Genomic DNA, 14,475 nt, shown 5'->3' with positions numbered 1-14,475 from the left:
CCTAGTAGCAAGAACCTTGGATATGATTTTATACACCCCACCCACCATGCTAATAGGCCGAAAATCCTTCACCTCCATTGCACCTTCCTTTTGAGGAATCAGTGTGACGTCCCACATTGCTTGGGTGTGAAAAAGATGATGTGTTTATATGGTATATGCTTTTTGTAAATGGTATGAGGTCTTTTGGGGGTAAACCTAATAATAAAATTGTGCGAGCTTGGCCAAAAGCGGACAATATCATACTACTTAGAGCAGGTATGTTACAGTCAGAGAAACAAAGATCGCATTAAAACTCTTCTCAAACTGTCGTCGACTATGGAATTCCAAAAATACAGCCATAATATCATGTTTCAGTACTTCCCAACATTTTTTAAAAAAGGCCATAGTGAAACAATCCGGCCCCGGCGCCTTATCACCCTCCAAACTCTTCACCATCTCACACACCTCCTGCTCCTCAAACTCTCTTTCTAACCAAGTACTCTCATCCGCATCAATGGAGAGAAAATATTGACCATCCATCCTTGGCCTCCAAGAACACTGCTCAGAATATAAATTGCTATAAAACTGTACAATATGCTCCTTTACCTCCACATGATTATTGGACATAGTGCCATTGATCCACAAGGACTCCACATGATTATATATGCGGTGGGTGTTTGCCACCCTGTGAAAGAATTTGGTGTTTTTGTCCCCCCTCCTTCAACCACAAAGCTCACGAGTGTACTTCCTCAAAAAGAAGGGTTTTCTCCGATTCCTTAGCCATATCAAACTTCCTCACCCTTTCCTCTACCACTAATCCATGATCCTCTGCAATTAATTCTTTCTTTTTCTTCCCTTCATCACCATACACCTCCTCATTTCCATTTTTTCAGATTCGTCTTTAAAGCTTTCAATTTATTAGCCAAAGCAAAGCTAGGCAAGCCATGAAATTCATATGACATCCACCAAGATTTAACCTAATCAACAAAACCTTCAAATTTCAACCACATATTTTCAAATTTAAAATACCTTCTCCCTCCTCTAGGTGCCCCACAATCCAACATCAAAGGAAAGTGATCGGACAACAAACATGTAAATCGCCTCTGTGTCACATCCAGATAATGTTCTTCCCCTTCCAAAGATAGTAAAAATCTGTCGATTTTAGACCATATTTGATCTTCCTAATTATTGGACCACGTAAACTGCCCCCTACAAGCGATATATCCACCAAACCCTGCACAAAAATGAACTCCGAAAAATCCACCATTGCTACAGAATAATTCGAGTCACCGGATCTCTCACTTGGAAACCAAACCACATTAAAATCTCCCCCAATACACCAAGGCACCTTCCTGCAGCTCATCAAGCCGGCCAAGTCATCCCATAGACCCCTCCTTTTAGCATCATCATTTGGGCCATACACCCCTTGAATGCCCAAAGAAAATTATCATCGACATTCTGCATAGAACATGCAATTGTATATCGCCCCACACACTCCTCAATCTTCTCAACCACTTGCCTATCCCACATTTTCAACACTCCACCTAAGGCCCCACTTGAACCCATATAGCACCAATCCACATGTTGGCATCCCTATGAACTCTGCACCACCTCACCTGAAATAACAGAGTTTATGGGGTTGTATTCTTTCAAGCTAGTCATGGAGAGGAGGATTGGGTAGGATGGAGCCTGTCCAAGAGGGGTAAGTTCGAGGTGAAATTGTTCTGTAAGGTGTTATCATGCTCGACTCGCCCTGCTTTTCCATGGAAAAGCATTTGGTGCGTGAAGGCTCCTTCGAGGGTGGCGTTTTTGGGATGGACAATAGCTTTAGGGAAATATTGACGCATGATAATTTGTGCAAGAGGAATATTGTGGTGGTTGAGTGGTCTTGTATGTGCAAGAGGAATGGGGAATCCCTGGATCACCTTTTGCTTCATCGCAAAGTGGTAGGCGAACTGTGGAATTACTTTTTTACATTATTTGGGATAGAGTGGGTTATGTTGAGGCGGGTAATGGATTTGTTGACAAGTTGGGGTGGTTCGATTGGGTGTGGTCTAGTTAAGGAAATCTGGAGGCTGGCCCCGTTGTGTGTAATGTGTGGTGCATTTGGCGTGGGAGAAATGTGTGGATATTTGAGGATGTTGAGATTTCGGTGGTAGAGCTGTGAAAGTCTATGATTAACTAGTTACATATGTGGGTAGCGGCCCATCATCGATTGGATGTTCCTACTAGTAGATTTCATGAATTTTTTTTCTTCTTCTTCCTATTAGGGGTCATATATGTATACTCCTTATGTACTAGGGTTATGCCTCTTTGCGCTTTATTAATGATATGAAATTACTTATATATATAAAAAAAAATATCCTTGAAAAGTTTATTTACCATTAGTCCTGCTTAATTCCAATTGGCATTGTTCATTGGGTTGAAATAGATTGTTGTGTAAATATAGCAGGTCTACCCTATTGATTATCATTGCTCCTGTTTGAATAGGCATCTTCAATTTATATTAATACATGAAGGCCTTGGACTGCCACCATTTTTATTGTCGATGTTGCCATTGGCCTTATTTTTTGCTTTTAAACTGAGTTTCCCTTTTTGTTTGCAGCATGGGGTTTTTAAAAAATCCTCAAGCATTTCTTCGTGTTCTTCAAACTGTTATAGAGATCACAAGTTACAGATTTATTCTCTTCACAGCTGGCTTTGAACCTTTAGATGCAGCTGTTCATATGATTGCTGCAGAAGCATCATCATGTTTAAGTCACAGACAGCCCAATAAAGATTGCATCTCTCTCTTCAACTGTCAGCTTTTCTGCTTCACTGGGTGAGTATGTCTCTTGAATACTAGGAAACTGGTTGAAAGAAGACGTGCTGTTAATATAAAGTTATCAAAAGATAATTGTGACATCTATCAAATTTATGCAAGCTTATATAGATCTTATACTAACTGGCACACTCTAGAGTTGCAAAGACGATTAGAAATTGGGGGATTCAGCTCTTTCACTTTAGCACATGCCATTACTTGCCACAAAGCTCCTTCTGCTAATAATTTTCCAAACTAATTCAAGCAAAATTTTCTGTAATGGCTATAGAACTAGATGAACCATTAATTTGAGAAACTTTTATTTTCTACTTTTGGTGTTTGTTGTTGTGGTCGTCATTGTTGTCTTCATAATTTTATTATTTGTATGCTAAATTTTAGAATGTAGCTTTATAGGAATTTTGTATGGTATTTCTTGATATCTATGCATGCTACACCCATGGACACTTTGTGTCTGCTTAGTAAGGTAACACTGGAATCATAATCCTTTGTTGAAGAAACGTCTTAATTTTGTGAATCTTATGCTTTATAACAATAATTGAGCACCCATTACCTATGTGAGGCTTATGGCTGCCTGGTGACACAAGTCTTGTCCTATGATGAGAGCTACTGGAATTCAAGGCTGCTTTTGTAGTTTTATGAATTCAGTCTAAAATAGTGGGGAAAAAAGGATGGCATCCAAAGCATAGCTTAACACATGAAGTTCTCATCTTCTTTTAGCCTTTTAGTTTTCAATGCAGATTAACATATCCGGTAATAACTATTTATGGCTCTCAAAGAAAGGGAGAGATATTATCAAGATGTTTTTCATCAAGTAAATGACTTTTGACCTTTTCATTATGTTGTTTGTAATTCTGTAGGCACTCTTCTGTGCACTGTTGATGTTATATTAAGATATCTAATTAATTTCCTGATTTTATTTTATTCTCGGATTCTATGCTCATTATTGTTGTAATTTTCAATATATCCTATTTCCATAATAAGTTGTTGTATGGCTGAATTATCCAGTTGATGTGTGTTGCCTAAATTATCTTTGATTTTGTATTTAATACTTCATTAAGCCCGTGGCTGTGTTTTGGAGCTATTTGGTTGGATTTCTGATTTCATAATGTCTGAAGTGAGCCAGACCTTACACAATTACAAAAAAGAGATAAAGAGTCAGGTGACTTCTCAGCGTGAAAAGCCAATTCTCCAAATCACATCAATGAAATTTGATGGGCTTAATTATCTTGCTTGGTCCTAGTCTGCCATGTTATTTATTAAGAGTAAGGGAAAAATGTGATATCTGAATGATGAAGTTCCAAAACCCTCATTAGATGATCCTACTTATGATAAATGAGATGCAGAGAATTTGACAATTATGTCGTGGTCACTACATTCTATACAACCAGAGATTATTCTAAGTTATCTTTTCTCCACTCTGCAAAGGAAATTTGGGATGCAACATCGCAGACTTATTCAAAGATGGGGAATGCAGTATGAGCTGAAACGTCTGATTCATGGGACAACCTAGTGTGAGTGGTCTTAGCAACTTATTTTCATAGACTTAATGGTTTGTGGCAAAAATTGGCTCATTATTAGAACTTTTAGATGGTATGTGTGGCAGATGTAGTAAAAGTCCAGAGAATAATAGAAGAAGGGTGTATCTTTGAGTTCCTTGCCGGTCTAAATTCAGACTTTGATCAGGTTTGTGTTCAAATTTTGATAAAGGAGTCTCTTCCTCCTTGTAGGAGGTGTTTGCATATGTTCAGAATGAGGAGAGTCGTCACAATGCTATATTACATTCTGCCCTGGTTATGGCATTCCAACCCAAAACTAAAGGGGGATTATAGGAGTCATTATAGGATATTGCATCCCCTTTTCGCATTCAGGTCATTAGTCTTTGCTCTAAATGCATCCTCCACTGAATCTAATGATCCTTTGGATCATTGATTAAATGGCCTCCAGTCATATGATTGCTTATCTTGTTTTCTTCCTATAACCTCTAGTCAGGCAAAGTAAAGTTAGAATAGTTGATGGTTCTTTGTCACCTGTGTCTTGGTGGGCTCCTTCAATTTGTTCTCTCAAGTATGTGTGTAAGGCTTGGGGGGAGTGAGAAAACTATTTTCTTTTTCTCCCTAAGCCCTAGCTGCCCACATTGTGTGTGTGAGAGAGAGAGTGAGTTTAGCTGTCCTTCCCATAAAAGGAGTTTATGTAGTGAAAGGAAGGACCTGAGGGAAAAAATAAAACCTAGCTCCAATGGGCCTGCTGTCTTATAACTAGCCCAAAGTTGTCATTATTATATATATATATATATATATATATATATATTTTTTTTTTCTATTATAAAAATATAAGGATAAATATCTTAGAAATCCCTGAGTAAATGCGTCAAAATTGAAAACATCATAGGTTTTTTTTTTTCTTCGAATTTTTACTCCTTGAGTTAATCGAAAAGGCAAATAAATCCACACCGTTATATATTTTCCAATTTTTTAACGTCCGCCAATCCTAAACAAAACGCACCGTTTCACCTCACTTTAAAATATTAATTTTTTATTAATTTAATTTTAAAATTTAAATCTAAAAATAAAAAAAATAATTAAGAAAAAAAAAAAAATTGAAAGGGTGGCCAGCAGTGGAGCTGGCACCCTTGGTCACCCCCAAACCCCTATGAGGTGGCTTGTGGCCACCCCCAGAGGGTTAGGAGGCCACCCCCAGAGGGTTAGGAGGCCACCCCTAACCCCCTACGGGTGGTGCGCGGCCACTATCCTAAACCTCCTGGGGTGGGCAAACCACCCCTTGCCCACCCTTAGGGTGGCTTGCGGCCAACCCCATAGGGGTTTGGGGATGGCTAGGGGTGGCAGCCCCACCGCTAGCCATCCTTTCAATTTTTTTATTTTTTATTTTATTAGATTTAAATTTTAAAATTAAATTAATATTTTAAAGTGAGGTGAAACGATGCGTTTTGTTTGGGATTGACGGACGTTAAAAAATTGGGAAATATATAACGGTGTGGATTTATTTGCCATTTTGATAGACCCAGGGAGTAAAAATTCGAAAAAAAAAAACCTAGGGAGTTTTCAGTTTTGGCGCGTTAACTCAGGGATTTATAATATATTTACCTAAAATAGAATTGCACTCTTGGATTTATTTAATTATACTGGAGCTTTCACTTCTAAATATTGTATTTGATCCCTCCATTAAATACCCGTAGAGAAATAAAGTCAATTTAATTATTGTCACTTTCTTTCTTTCATTTACCTCTTAATTCATTGCGTACCTAATTTAATCTCTTGATGCATTTGAGCTCTCACTATATATTTTTTTTAAATTCTTTTATGAAGAATTATAATATTATTGAAAAAAAGGGCAAAGCCCTTGTACACGAAGAATATACAAGAGAACTTAAACCTTAAAGACTACAATGTAAAAAGCAGATAAAATCTACAAGATTCATCGAGTCAAATTGAGTTATTCATTAACAACTTGAGATTGATTCATTTAGCTTCCTCAGGCTCATTAGCTTTAAACAACCCATGCAGGAAGTTAAGTTTCAAGTGCAATTGCTTAAACAACCGAGCTGGGACATCCCTAAGCTTGGTTTCTTATCATGAACACCAGGGATATGCTTTATATGATGTATTTGTTCTACAGATTGTGTGATACTTAGTGACGAACTTCATAAAGATGACACTTGCAATTTGTAAATACATAAATTCTACTCTAATAAACACTAAATTAAATAGAAACATGTTGAGGGAATATTCTCTGTTAATAATTCAGAACCCTGTAAATAAATTTAAATACATTTTTAATTATCTTATCATTAGTCAGAAAAGTTCCACATGTGAAGCACGTACTCTAACACTAGTTTCTTGAAAAAGCCATTTACTCTATGTTGTGAGCATGAGTTCATGCCAATATTATTTATGGAGGTAGCTTTTAAATGTTGTTCTATTCTATATAATTAATTTTGGCATTATACAATAGATAGTACACATGAATATACAGTGTGGTAGCTTTTGTAAAGTCTCAATATCATTCTAATAGAGTTGGTTTTGATCATGGTTTTCCTCTCTGGAAATTGATCGTCTTATCATGTAAATAGTTCCATGCCATACAAGTGGCTGCTTCCAAAATGTGCGGCTGCAATTCATCATGGGGGAAGGTAGGAATATTCTATGTTCATTTGTGTTGATGTTGATCATCTTTTTGAAATATGCAATAAGCAAGGTACTAATATGTGCTTTATGTTGCCTGTCATTGTGTAAGATTAGTGGAATTACTGCTGCTGCATTACATGCAGGAATCCCACAGGTATGATGTGAATCTAAACACTTCGCTGCTTTATTTCATTGTTGTTAATGTTGAGTAGTGTTCATGTGGTTTAGCTTTTAAAACTTATATAAAATGGCTCCATTGCTTCAAATAATTGGTATGAAAATGTAGAAAGTATGTTGTGGGAGTTGAGAATAAAAAGTTTTCAACATTTTCCAAATTCTGTAGGATAATCACATCTTGAGACCTATCAAAATGGGTTTGGAGATAAATGACAGTTTCTACTGATAGGCCCTCTTGAAACATCATTACATGATTTTTTTTTTCTGCATTATTGCCAAAAGGAGGGCGGACAGGATTATTAACTTTATAAGGAGATGATAATGTTTAAATGTGAAATTGCTGATGAAATTTTAAGAAAAGAAGTCAAGGCCTTTCAGTTGAATGAACGGATGCAAGTGTGCCCTTTGGCAAGGAGGAAAGCAGCCTGGTGCAGTACAGTGGCTGAATCCTGCAACTTCTTCCTTAAACGTTGGGAATTATGGTTAGGGTTTAACCGCTCACATCACTGTAGTAGTATAATAAGATGTAGACAATGGTATGGTCATTTAGGATTTACAGTGGGAAGTCTAGGGTATTATAGTCTCATAGGGGTGTTTTGAATGTCTGATTTGGTATAATCTTTCGATCAATCACATATAAGTAAAGAGAGGAATGAATATATTAGAGGATGATTAGAAGATGAAGGACAAAGAAACATAATTGATTGATAACAAGGAAATAATCAAACAAAGCTCTAAGCTATCAATTCACAATAATTTTCCATGCAAACGTCAACATGGTATTAGAGTCTTAGGGTGTAAATCCTTGGTCCATTTGTTTGTAATACTAGTTTTCTTCTTTGTTTTTGGTTTTTCTCTCTATCTCTTCACGTATTGGTGAATGTTTTTTTTTGTTTGGAGCACCGCCTGTGTGGGCTTAGTGCCCATACGGGCAGTGCCTTGGTGACCGTAAAAAAAGGTTTCGAGAAAAAAAAAGTTGTTCGGTGGTTTTTGTGGTGTTTTTTAGTACTTTTCTTGGTCTCTGGCATTCTGTGTGGCGTTTACCCGCAAGGTCTGGCCATTGACGGTGGTTTTTTGTGGTTTTCATTGGCTGTTGTGGTGTTTTCCGACCTGTTTCCAGCGGTTTGTGGTGTTTAACAGTGGTGTTAGTCAGTGGCTGTTGTGGTCTTTTCTGGCAGGTTTTGAGTTCTCCAGCAACTTTTGTGGTGTTCTAAGGTGTTTCCGGTGAGTTGTGGTTGTTTTCGGCAAGGTCTGGTCGTCTTCGTTATTGGAGAAGAGGATCCCTGTTTGGTTTCAGCCTTCAGGTGCTCACTATTCTTCTCAGGGATAAGGATAACCTTATTCAAGATGAGGATTGCCTTGGTTCATTGCTTCTAATCCAATTTCGTTCACGGCCTGTTCAGTTCTTTTTTTACCGGTTCAGACAGTTTCTCGACATTTTAAGACCGGTTCTGTCCAGTTCCTCATCTTCCAGATCCGGATTAGTTAGTTTTCATCCGGTTCAATTGATTCGAGGTCCGATTCATTGTAATTTATGACCGGTTCAGTGGTATTCAGACCCGTTCAGCCTCTTTTAAAGCCGGTTCAATGCCTTTCTATACTGGTTCAACAAGTTTCATGTCAGGTTCATTGTGGTTCACTTTGTTTCTAGGCTGGTTTGTGGTATGGTAGCCTGGTTCGTGTTTGTTTTGCGCTACATGGAGCTACCATCGGGCTTGTTGCTTAGGGGGAGTAGTTCTCATTCAAATTGTCCTTGTTGGTTGATTACGGTACACGTGATTGTTGCTGGTTGTCGAGATCTGACAGCCTTGGAGTTTTGCAGAGAGATCTGACTTGCCTTGGTGTTTTACGATGGTCTTCGACTGGCCTTGGTGTTGTGCAGTGAGATCCGATCAACTCTTGGTTGTTTTGCGGTGAGATCTGATCAACTTTTGGTTATTTTGCGGTGAGTTCCGACTGGTGCTTGGTGTTTTCCAATGAGAGATCCTACTGGCCTTGGTGTTTTGCAGCAAAGATCTGACCGCCCATTGCAGTTTACGGTGTGTTTTTGACCGGAGTTGAAGCTTTTAGCGAATTTTCTTGTTATTTTTATTTTTATTAGTCTTTGTATTATCTACTCCAAGCAGTTCCAACTTGAGTGGGAGTGTTAAAGTGTTTTTCTAGGTGTTTTTTGATTGCTTGTTTCTTCCAAGTTGGATTTATATGACATATATGCTCCAGCTTGAGGAGGAGTGTTAGAAGAGTTATTAGGGTTTGTGAGTCATTAGGGTTTGGGGATATTTTGGTCATTGTCATATTTCCCTAAACCTATATAATAAGATATGGGTTGTAGGCTATGAACAAGTTCAATAACCTCCACCTTTTCTGTCTAAACTGTTCATGAAAACTACAACACGCATAATTCGAGAACTGATTTGTCATGGGGTTGTGGTCTGATTCTGGTGGTGCACTTACGCACATTAATTATGCATCTTGTCAATCTTTGTCGCGAGCACACATAATTACTGGGCATTCCATGCATGTCTTTTTGCTTTTGCTGTGTGGGTTTGAATTCCTTGTTTGCTTTTTTTCTTTGGTGTCTTGGTTTGCTCATCATGTGTTGGGGTATTTTGTTGATACAGCTTCTCACGGCATTGCTTGGTGGGGATTTTGCCCACGTACGAATGGTGGGGGTGATCGAAAGATCATGGGTGCTTTCTGAACACTTGCCACCCTCCACCGTGAATATGGAGTTACAAATGTTGTGGTATTAAGGGTTGCTGTAAAAGGCGAGATGATTACAACAGTGCCATCTTCACACGAGATTATGCTTACTGAGGACCAATTTAAAGCTGGTCTCCTACTCCTCTTTCCTCTAATCGTGTGGGAGGTGCTATATAGGCTTAATCTTGCTCCGGTCCAGTTGGCTCCCACTGGATATATGATCTTATACTCTGTTGTTGTGGTCTAGTCGGAGCTTTTTAAAGGCGATGTTCGCCCGCAACTAACAAGGGAAGAATATTGTCAATTTACCATCCTCACAAATTTTTGGGGGGTGTCTGTAGCTTTCATTCTCATGACAGTGAATAGAGGCTTCTCGAGGTAACCAAGGATCACATGAGTTGGAAGGATTGGATGACCAAATTTTTCTGTGTTTGGCTGGGATTGAAAATGTTTTGATAGGGAGCAAGTTGATGGAGTGCCTCCATCCTCCATATGTTGTTTGTGGGGAAAACCACCCAAAGATTCGAAGGAGTATACCCGACTCGATGCTGTTGCTCGGGATAGGGTGGAGCATGCTTTAAGATGGAATAAAGGGGAAGCCGCCAGGAGGAATTGCTGGATTGATCTAGACTGGCTTCTCCAGCCATGGCACTTGGAGAGTTCACTGTCGTATCGTGGACTTGATAGGTCTTCAGATGAGGAAAAGGCGAGGAGGAGGCATTATGCCTCAGTGTCTGTTAACAAGTCCTTTTCCTAGGTACTGGTGTAGATTTGCTCATGCCTGGCCGTAAGGTGTTAAGTGGAGCCAGCCTGAAAATACATGAGCTTGCGAGTGCCTTACTTGAAGTTGTGAAAACTGTAGCGCCGAAGATTGGGGCGAAAAGGGTTCGCGAGGTTTCTTCAAACAGTAAGGTCAAGGGGAGTCAGTGCACTTTGATTTATGCAAGAGGGATTGAACTTGGCTTGGCCATTTGGCGGAGCAACCGATTAAGGGCTAGGGATGGTCCAAGCACTGTTTCAAAGAAGACATTATGGTCTTCTCGTTTTTGAATTCGATTACAATCTCATATGGCGGGGGGATGCTCCAATGAATCATCGTCCTCAAGGTGCGTGTCCGCTTAGAGAGAGGTGCCTCGAATTGGATTTTGTGGGGGCATGGGGTGTGAAGATACAGCGTTTTCTGTGACCCTATCGAGACAGGATGCTTTTTGTTCTTCCTTAAAGGTCGCTGGTGCTGCTACTGGGGTGTTGAACGTTGTCGTAAGTGAACTATCTCTCCATGAGTTGGAAGATGTTCTAGCAGATGTGCGGCGGCAATTGGAAGCCGCTCGTGTAGAGAATCTAACTCTGAGAAGTGAGCATGAACAAGCTAAGGAGATGGCAAGGTCTCCAATGCTAAGAGATTGTAGTTTGCATGAACAGTTTATACACAAAAGGTGGAGGCTATTCAACTTGTTATGTGGCCTACCACACATCTTATTATATAGGTTTAGGAAAATATCACAATGATCAAAATATTCCTCAAACCCTAATGACTCTCGCAAACCCTAATAACTCTTCTAACACTCTCCCTGAAGTTGGAGCGTATATTTCATATAAATCCAGATTGGAAGAAACAAGCAAACAAAAAACTCCTAGAAAAACTCCCCTCAAGCTGGAATAGCTTGGAGCACATAATACAAAGATTTATAAAAGTAAAAATAACAATAAAATTCGCTAAAAGCTTCAACACTGGTCGAAAACTCACCGGAAACTGCAATGGGTGGTCAAATCTCGCCGGAAAACACCAAGGCTGGTAGGATCTCACTGGAACACAAAGGATCAGTTGGAACCCACTGCAAAAGTTAGTAGGATGACAGAATGGAATTCAGGTAAAGTTAAGATAGACTTCTCTATGTACCTCAAAGGAAACCCACGTGTCTCCTTGTATAGGTCCTAAATTTCCACTTCTTATTGGATTTCAGGGTCTGACATGGATAATTTTTGGGTCTTCGGGCTTGGAGTGGGACCATGAGTTAGGTGTGTGTGTTGTATGCTGGTTGACATGGTCTCAGGAGCCGTTCTCAATAGGGTATCACGATTGTCACATGAGCTGGCAGGGGCTTTTATCTCCCGTGGGGGAGGCTGTAATCCTGGCCAATGCGCTTGAATCCTAGTCCCTAAGATTCTTCCTATTGAGCTGCTGGTCTAGGCGGCTGCGCTGGTCATTGTGGTGGTTATCTCCTCTCCAGGAGTCCCTTGATTTCCTGGTCATTTGGTGTGCTAACTAGGGAATCTAACATTTGGTTTAGAGGCTTTTGTTCTCCAACCTTGGTCTGCTAGCTTTGTCGGCCTCCATTGTGGGTGTTGGACAGTGAAGGTTTCTTAAAGGGGGTCGCCGGGTACAGGGTTCTCCAGTGGCAATTGTAGTAGAAATGTAGGATTTTAGAATACTGGGTGTGAAACCCAAGAGAACCTGCAGTCTGTCGGGGTGGGGGGGTAAGCTCTCACACACAGAGAAAGCACATACTCGGGGAGTAGAAATTTATATCTTTCAGTTCCATAGAATACAATAAATTTATTAATTGTTAGCCAATTTGTCTCTAATATGTTAGTGAGCGGAAGTGCACTTCCCAATATAAATTGAAGATTCACTGACATAATGTATCCTGTGGTGTGAGGCTGACGGTCTCAAATAATAAGCTATATAGTGGGGAAAATGCAACAAAAGAGAAGGGAAGGCTGATTCAAAGCCAAACATAGTAGTCTGGCAGATTTTATTTTAGTTGGTATTTAAGCCAGACATATTTTGGTCCTTTTCACTTTCCCTGCCATTGGTTCATCTTGGACGTGTGGGTTTCATTTTCTGGTAGTCTTGATTCACAAGGTTGGGTGAGTTGCGTCCTTTGCAAAGTTAAGTGTTGATATTTTGTGAAAAGCCAGCATTGCTTTATATTTGATGCATCTTTCTCTTGGATGTAATGTGCAAGAACCCTATGTGATGCTAAGTTCATCTATCTTCTTTCTTTCGTTGTTTTCTTCCTATCTGCTGTTTGTTGTATTCCAGCCCTCAAATGAGTGTATTGCAGTCCCAAATACAGCAAAAAATACCTAACCATTTAATGATATTTCAAATTTCTTGACCCTGATCACTAAACCAGTGCTATATCCATATGTTCTTGCTGCTGATTTAGTAAGATCTTGTATCCCTAAGATTTGGTTGTATGGGTGTGGGTATCTGTTGTGTATGTCTTTTTCATTTCCACTTGAAAACGCTTTGTGCTTCCATGGCCCTCTGGAACCCTAAATATGGACAAATTTTTTTTTTTTGGGATAAGTAATATCAAACGCGTAGAGGGGCACAACCCAAGTACACAGGATATATACAAAGTATCCCTTGCTGACTAGAAAATGAATTACAAAGCTCTAAGAAATAAAAAAATGTAGACACATGCGAGTGAGACCAAGTCACTCTCCAAGAGAATAGAGTATTTAATGCCAATTTCTTCAACTCAATCATGCTGCTCTCATGATTCTCAAAGCTGCGTGCATTCCGTTTTTGCCATAGACACCACATCGCACAGAATGGAATCAGCCTCCATATGTGCAAAGCAAGCCGATTACCCAATTGTCCCCTCCAACTCCACAAGCAATCACTCACCTTTTGCAGCATAACCCAACTAACACCAAAGAGTTGACGAAACACATTTTATATCTTAGTTGCAACCTCACAATGCAGGAATAGATGGTCAATGGATTCTCCACATTGTTTACACGTGTAACACAAACAATTATTTTTCTTTTCTTAGGAACAAATGCTAGATTTATTACTTCAAAAGGTATATAACCTGTCATTATGTACTTCATTGATATCCTTGGCTAATAATGGGCCAAGGATAGTGATGCAAGATTTGCTAATCATTCTTTATTGCCTAACAAACCAGAATTTAACATATGAGACATAATAACAGAATTTGGATGACCCAAACGTTTGTGCCATACTTCGTTCGGAGTATTAACTGTCCTACAAGCCAAAGATAAACAACTAGGAATTGAAAAGTGCAGTGGAAATAGTCTGCCAACTTTAGGCCCCTTCGCGAGTATCTTCCCCGACACCTGATCCTGCACAAGACAACCATCACGAGAGAAATGGACATCATAGTTTTTTTCAACTAACTGGCCAACTGAAATAAGACTATTAGAAAGGCCAGGAGAGACATAAACATCTCTGAATGAAGGATTAATATCTCCTACTTCATTAATAGCTAAATGACTTCCATTAGCTACTTGAATATGAGATGAACCATGATATGGACGAACATTGCAAAGAGTATCAGACGATCTGGTCATATGATTGGATGCTGCAGAATCAATAAGCCAAGACTTAGATATCAATAAGCCAAGACTTAGATAAAATAGTACCATTACCTTGGAGCCCTAAGGCAGAAAAGGCTGACATAATCATCTGCTGGACCATTTCAGGAGTAAGAACAGCTGATCCGGCCGCAGAAGAAGAGGCTGAGGACATCACTGGAGCAGCAGAGGTGTTTATTGTAGCCTGATAAGCAGTAGCTTGACGATTCTGAGGCTGTCGGCGATCTTCCAGAAATCGCCGGAAACACCACAGACTTCACAGACCTCCAAAGAGTCTGCCGACAGCCCCTAATCACCACA

General features: G+C 39.5%; 1 protein-coding gene across 1 annotated transcript in view; it reads left to right on the top strand.

The window, feature by feature from the left end:
• LOC132183199 (UDP-Glycosyltransferase superfamily protein) overlaps positions 1-14,475 on the top strand; it is a 43,427-nt gene that overhangs the window by 27,090 nt on the left and 1,862 nt on the right. The window contains 3 exon segments of the mRNA XM_088513388.1: positions 2,585-2,800; positions 6,888-6,947; positions 7,057-7,096. Coding sequence (XP_088369514.1) covers positions 2,585-2,800; positions 6,888-6,947; positions 7,057-7,096 — 316 coding nt within the window.

Source organism: Corylus avellana, chromosome 2 (assembly GCF_965113065.1).
Source record: "Corylus avellana chromosome 2, dhCorAvel1.hap1.2, whole genome shotgun sequence".
NCBI classification, from domain to species: domain Eukaryota; kingdom Viridiplantae; phylum Streptophyta; class Magnoliopsida; order Fagales; family Betulaceae; genus Corylus; species Corylus avellana.
Note: the sequence above shows the minus strand (reverse complement) of the source record. Positions and strands in the feature narration are given on the sequence as shown.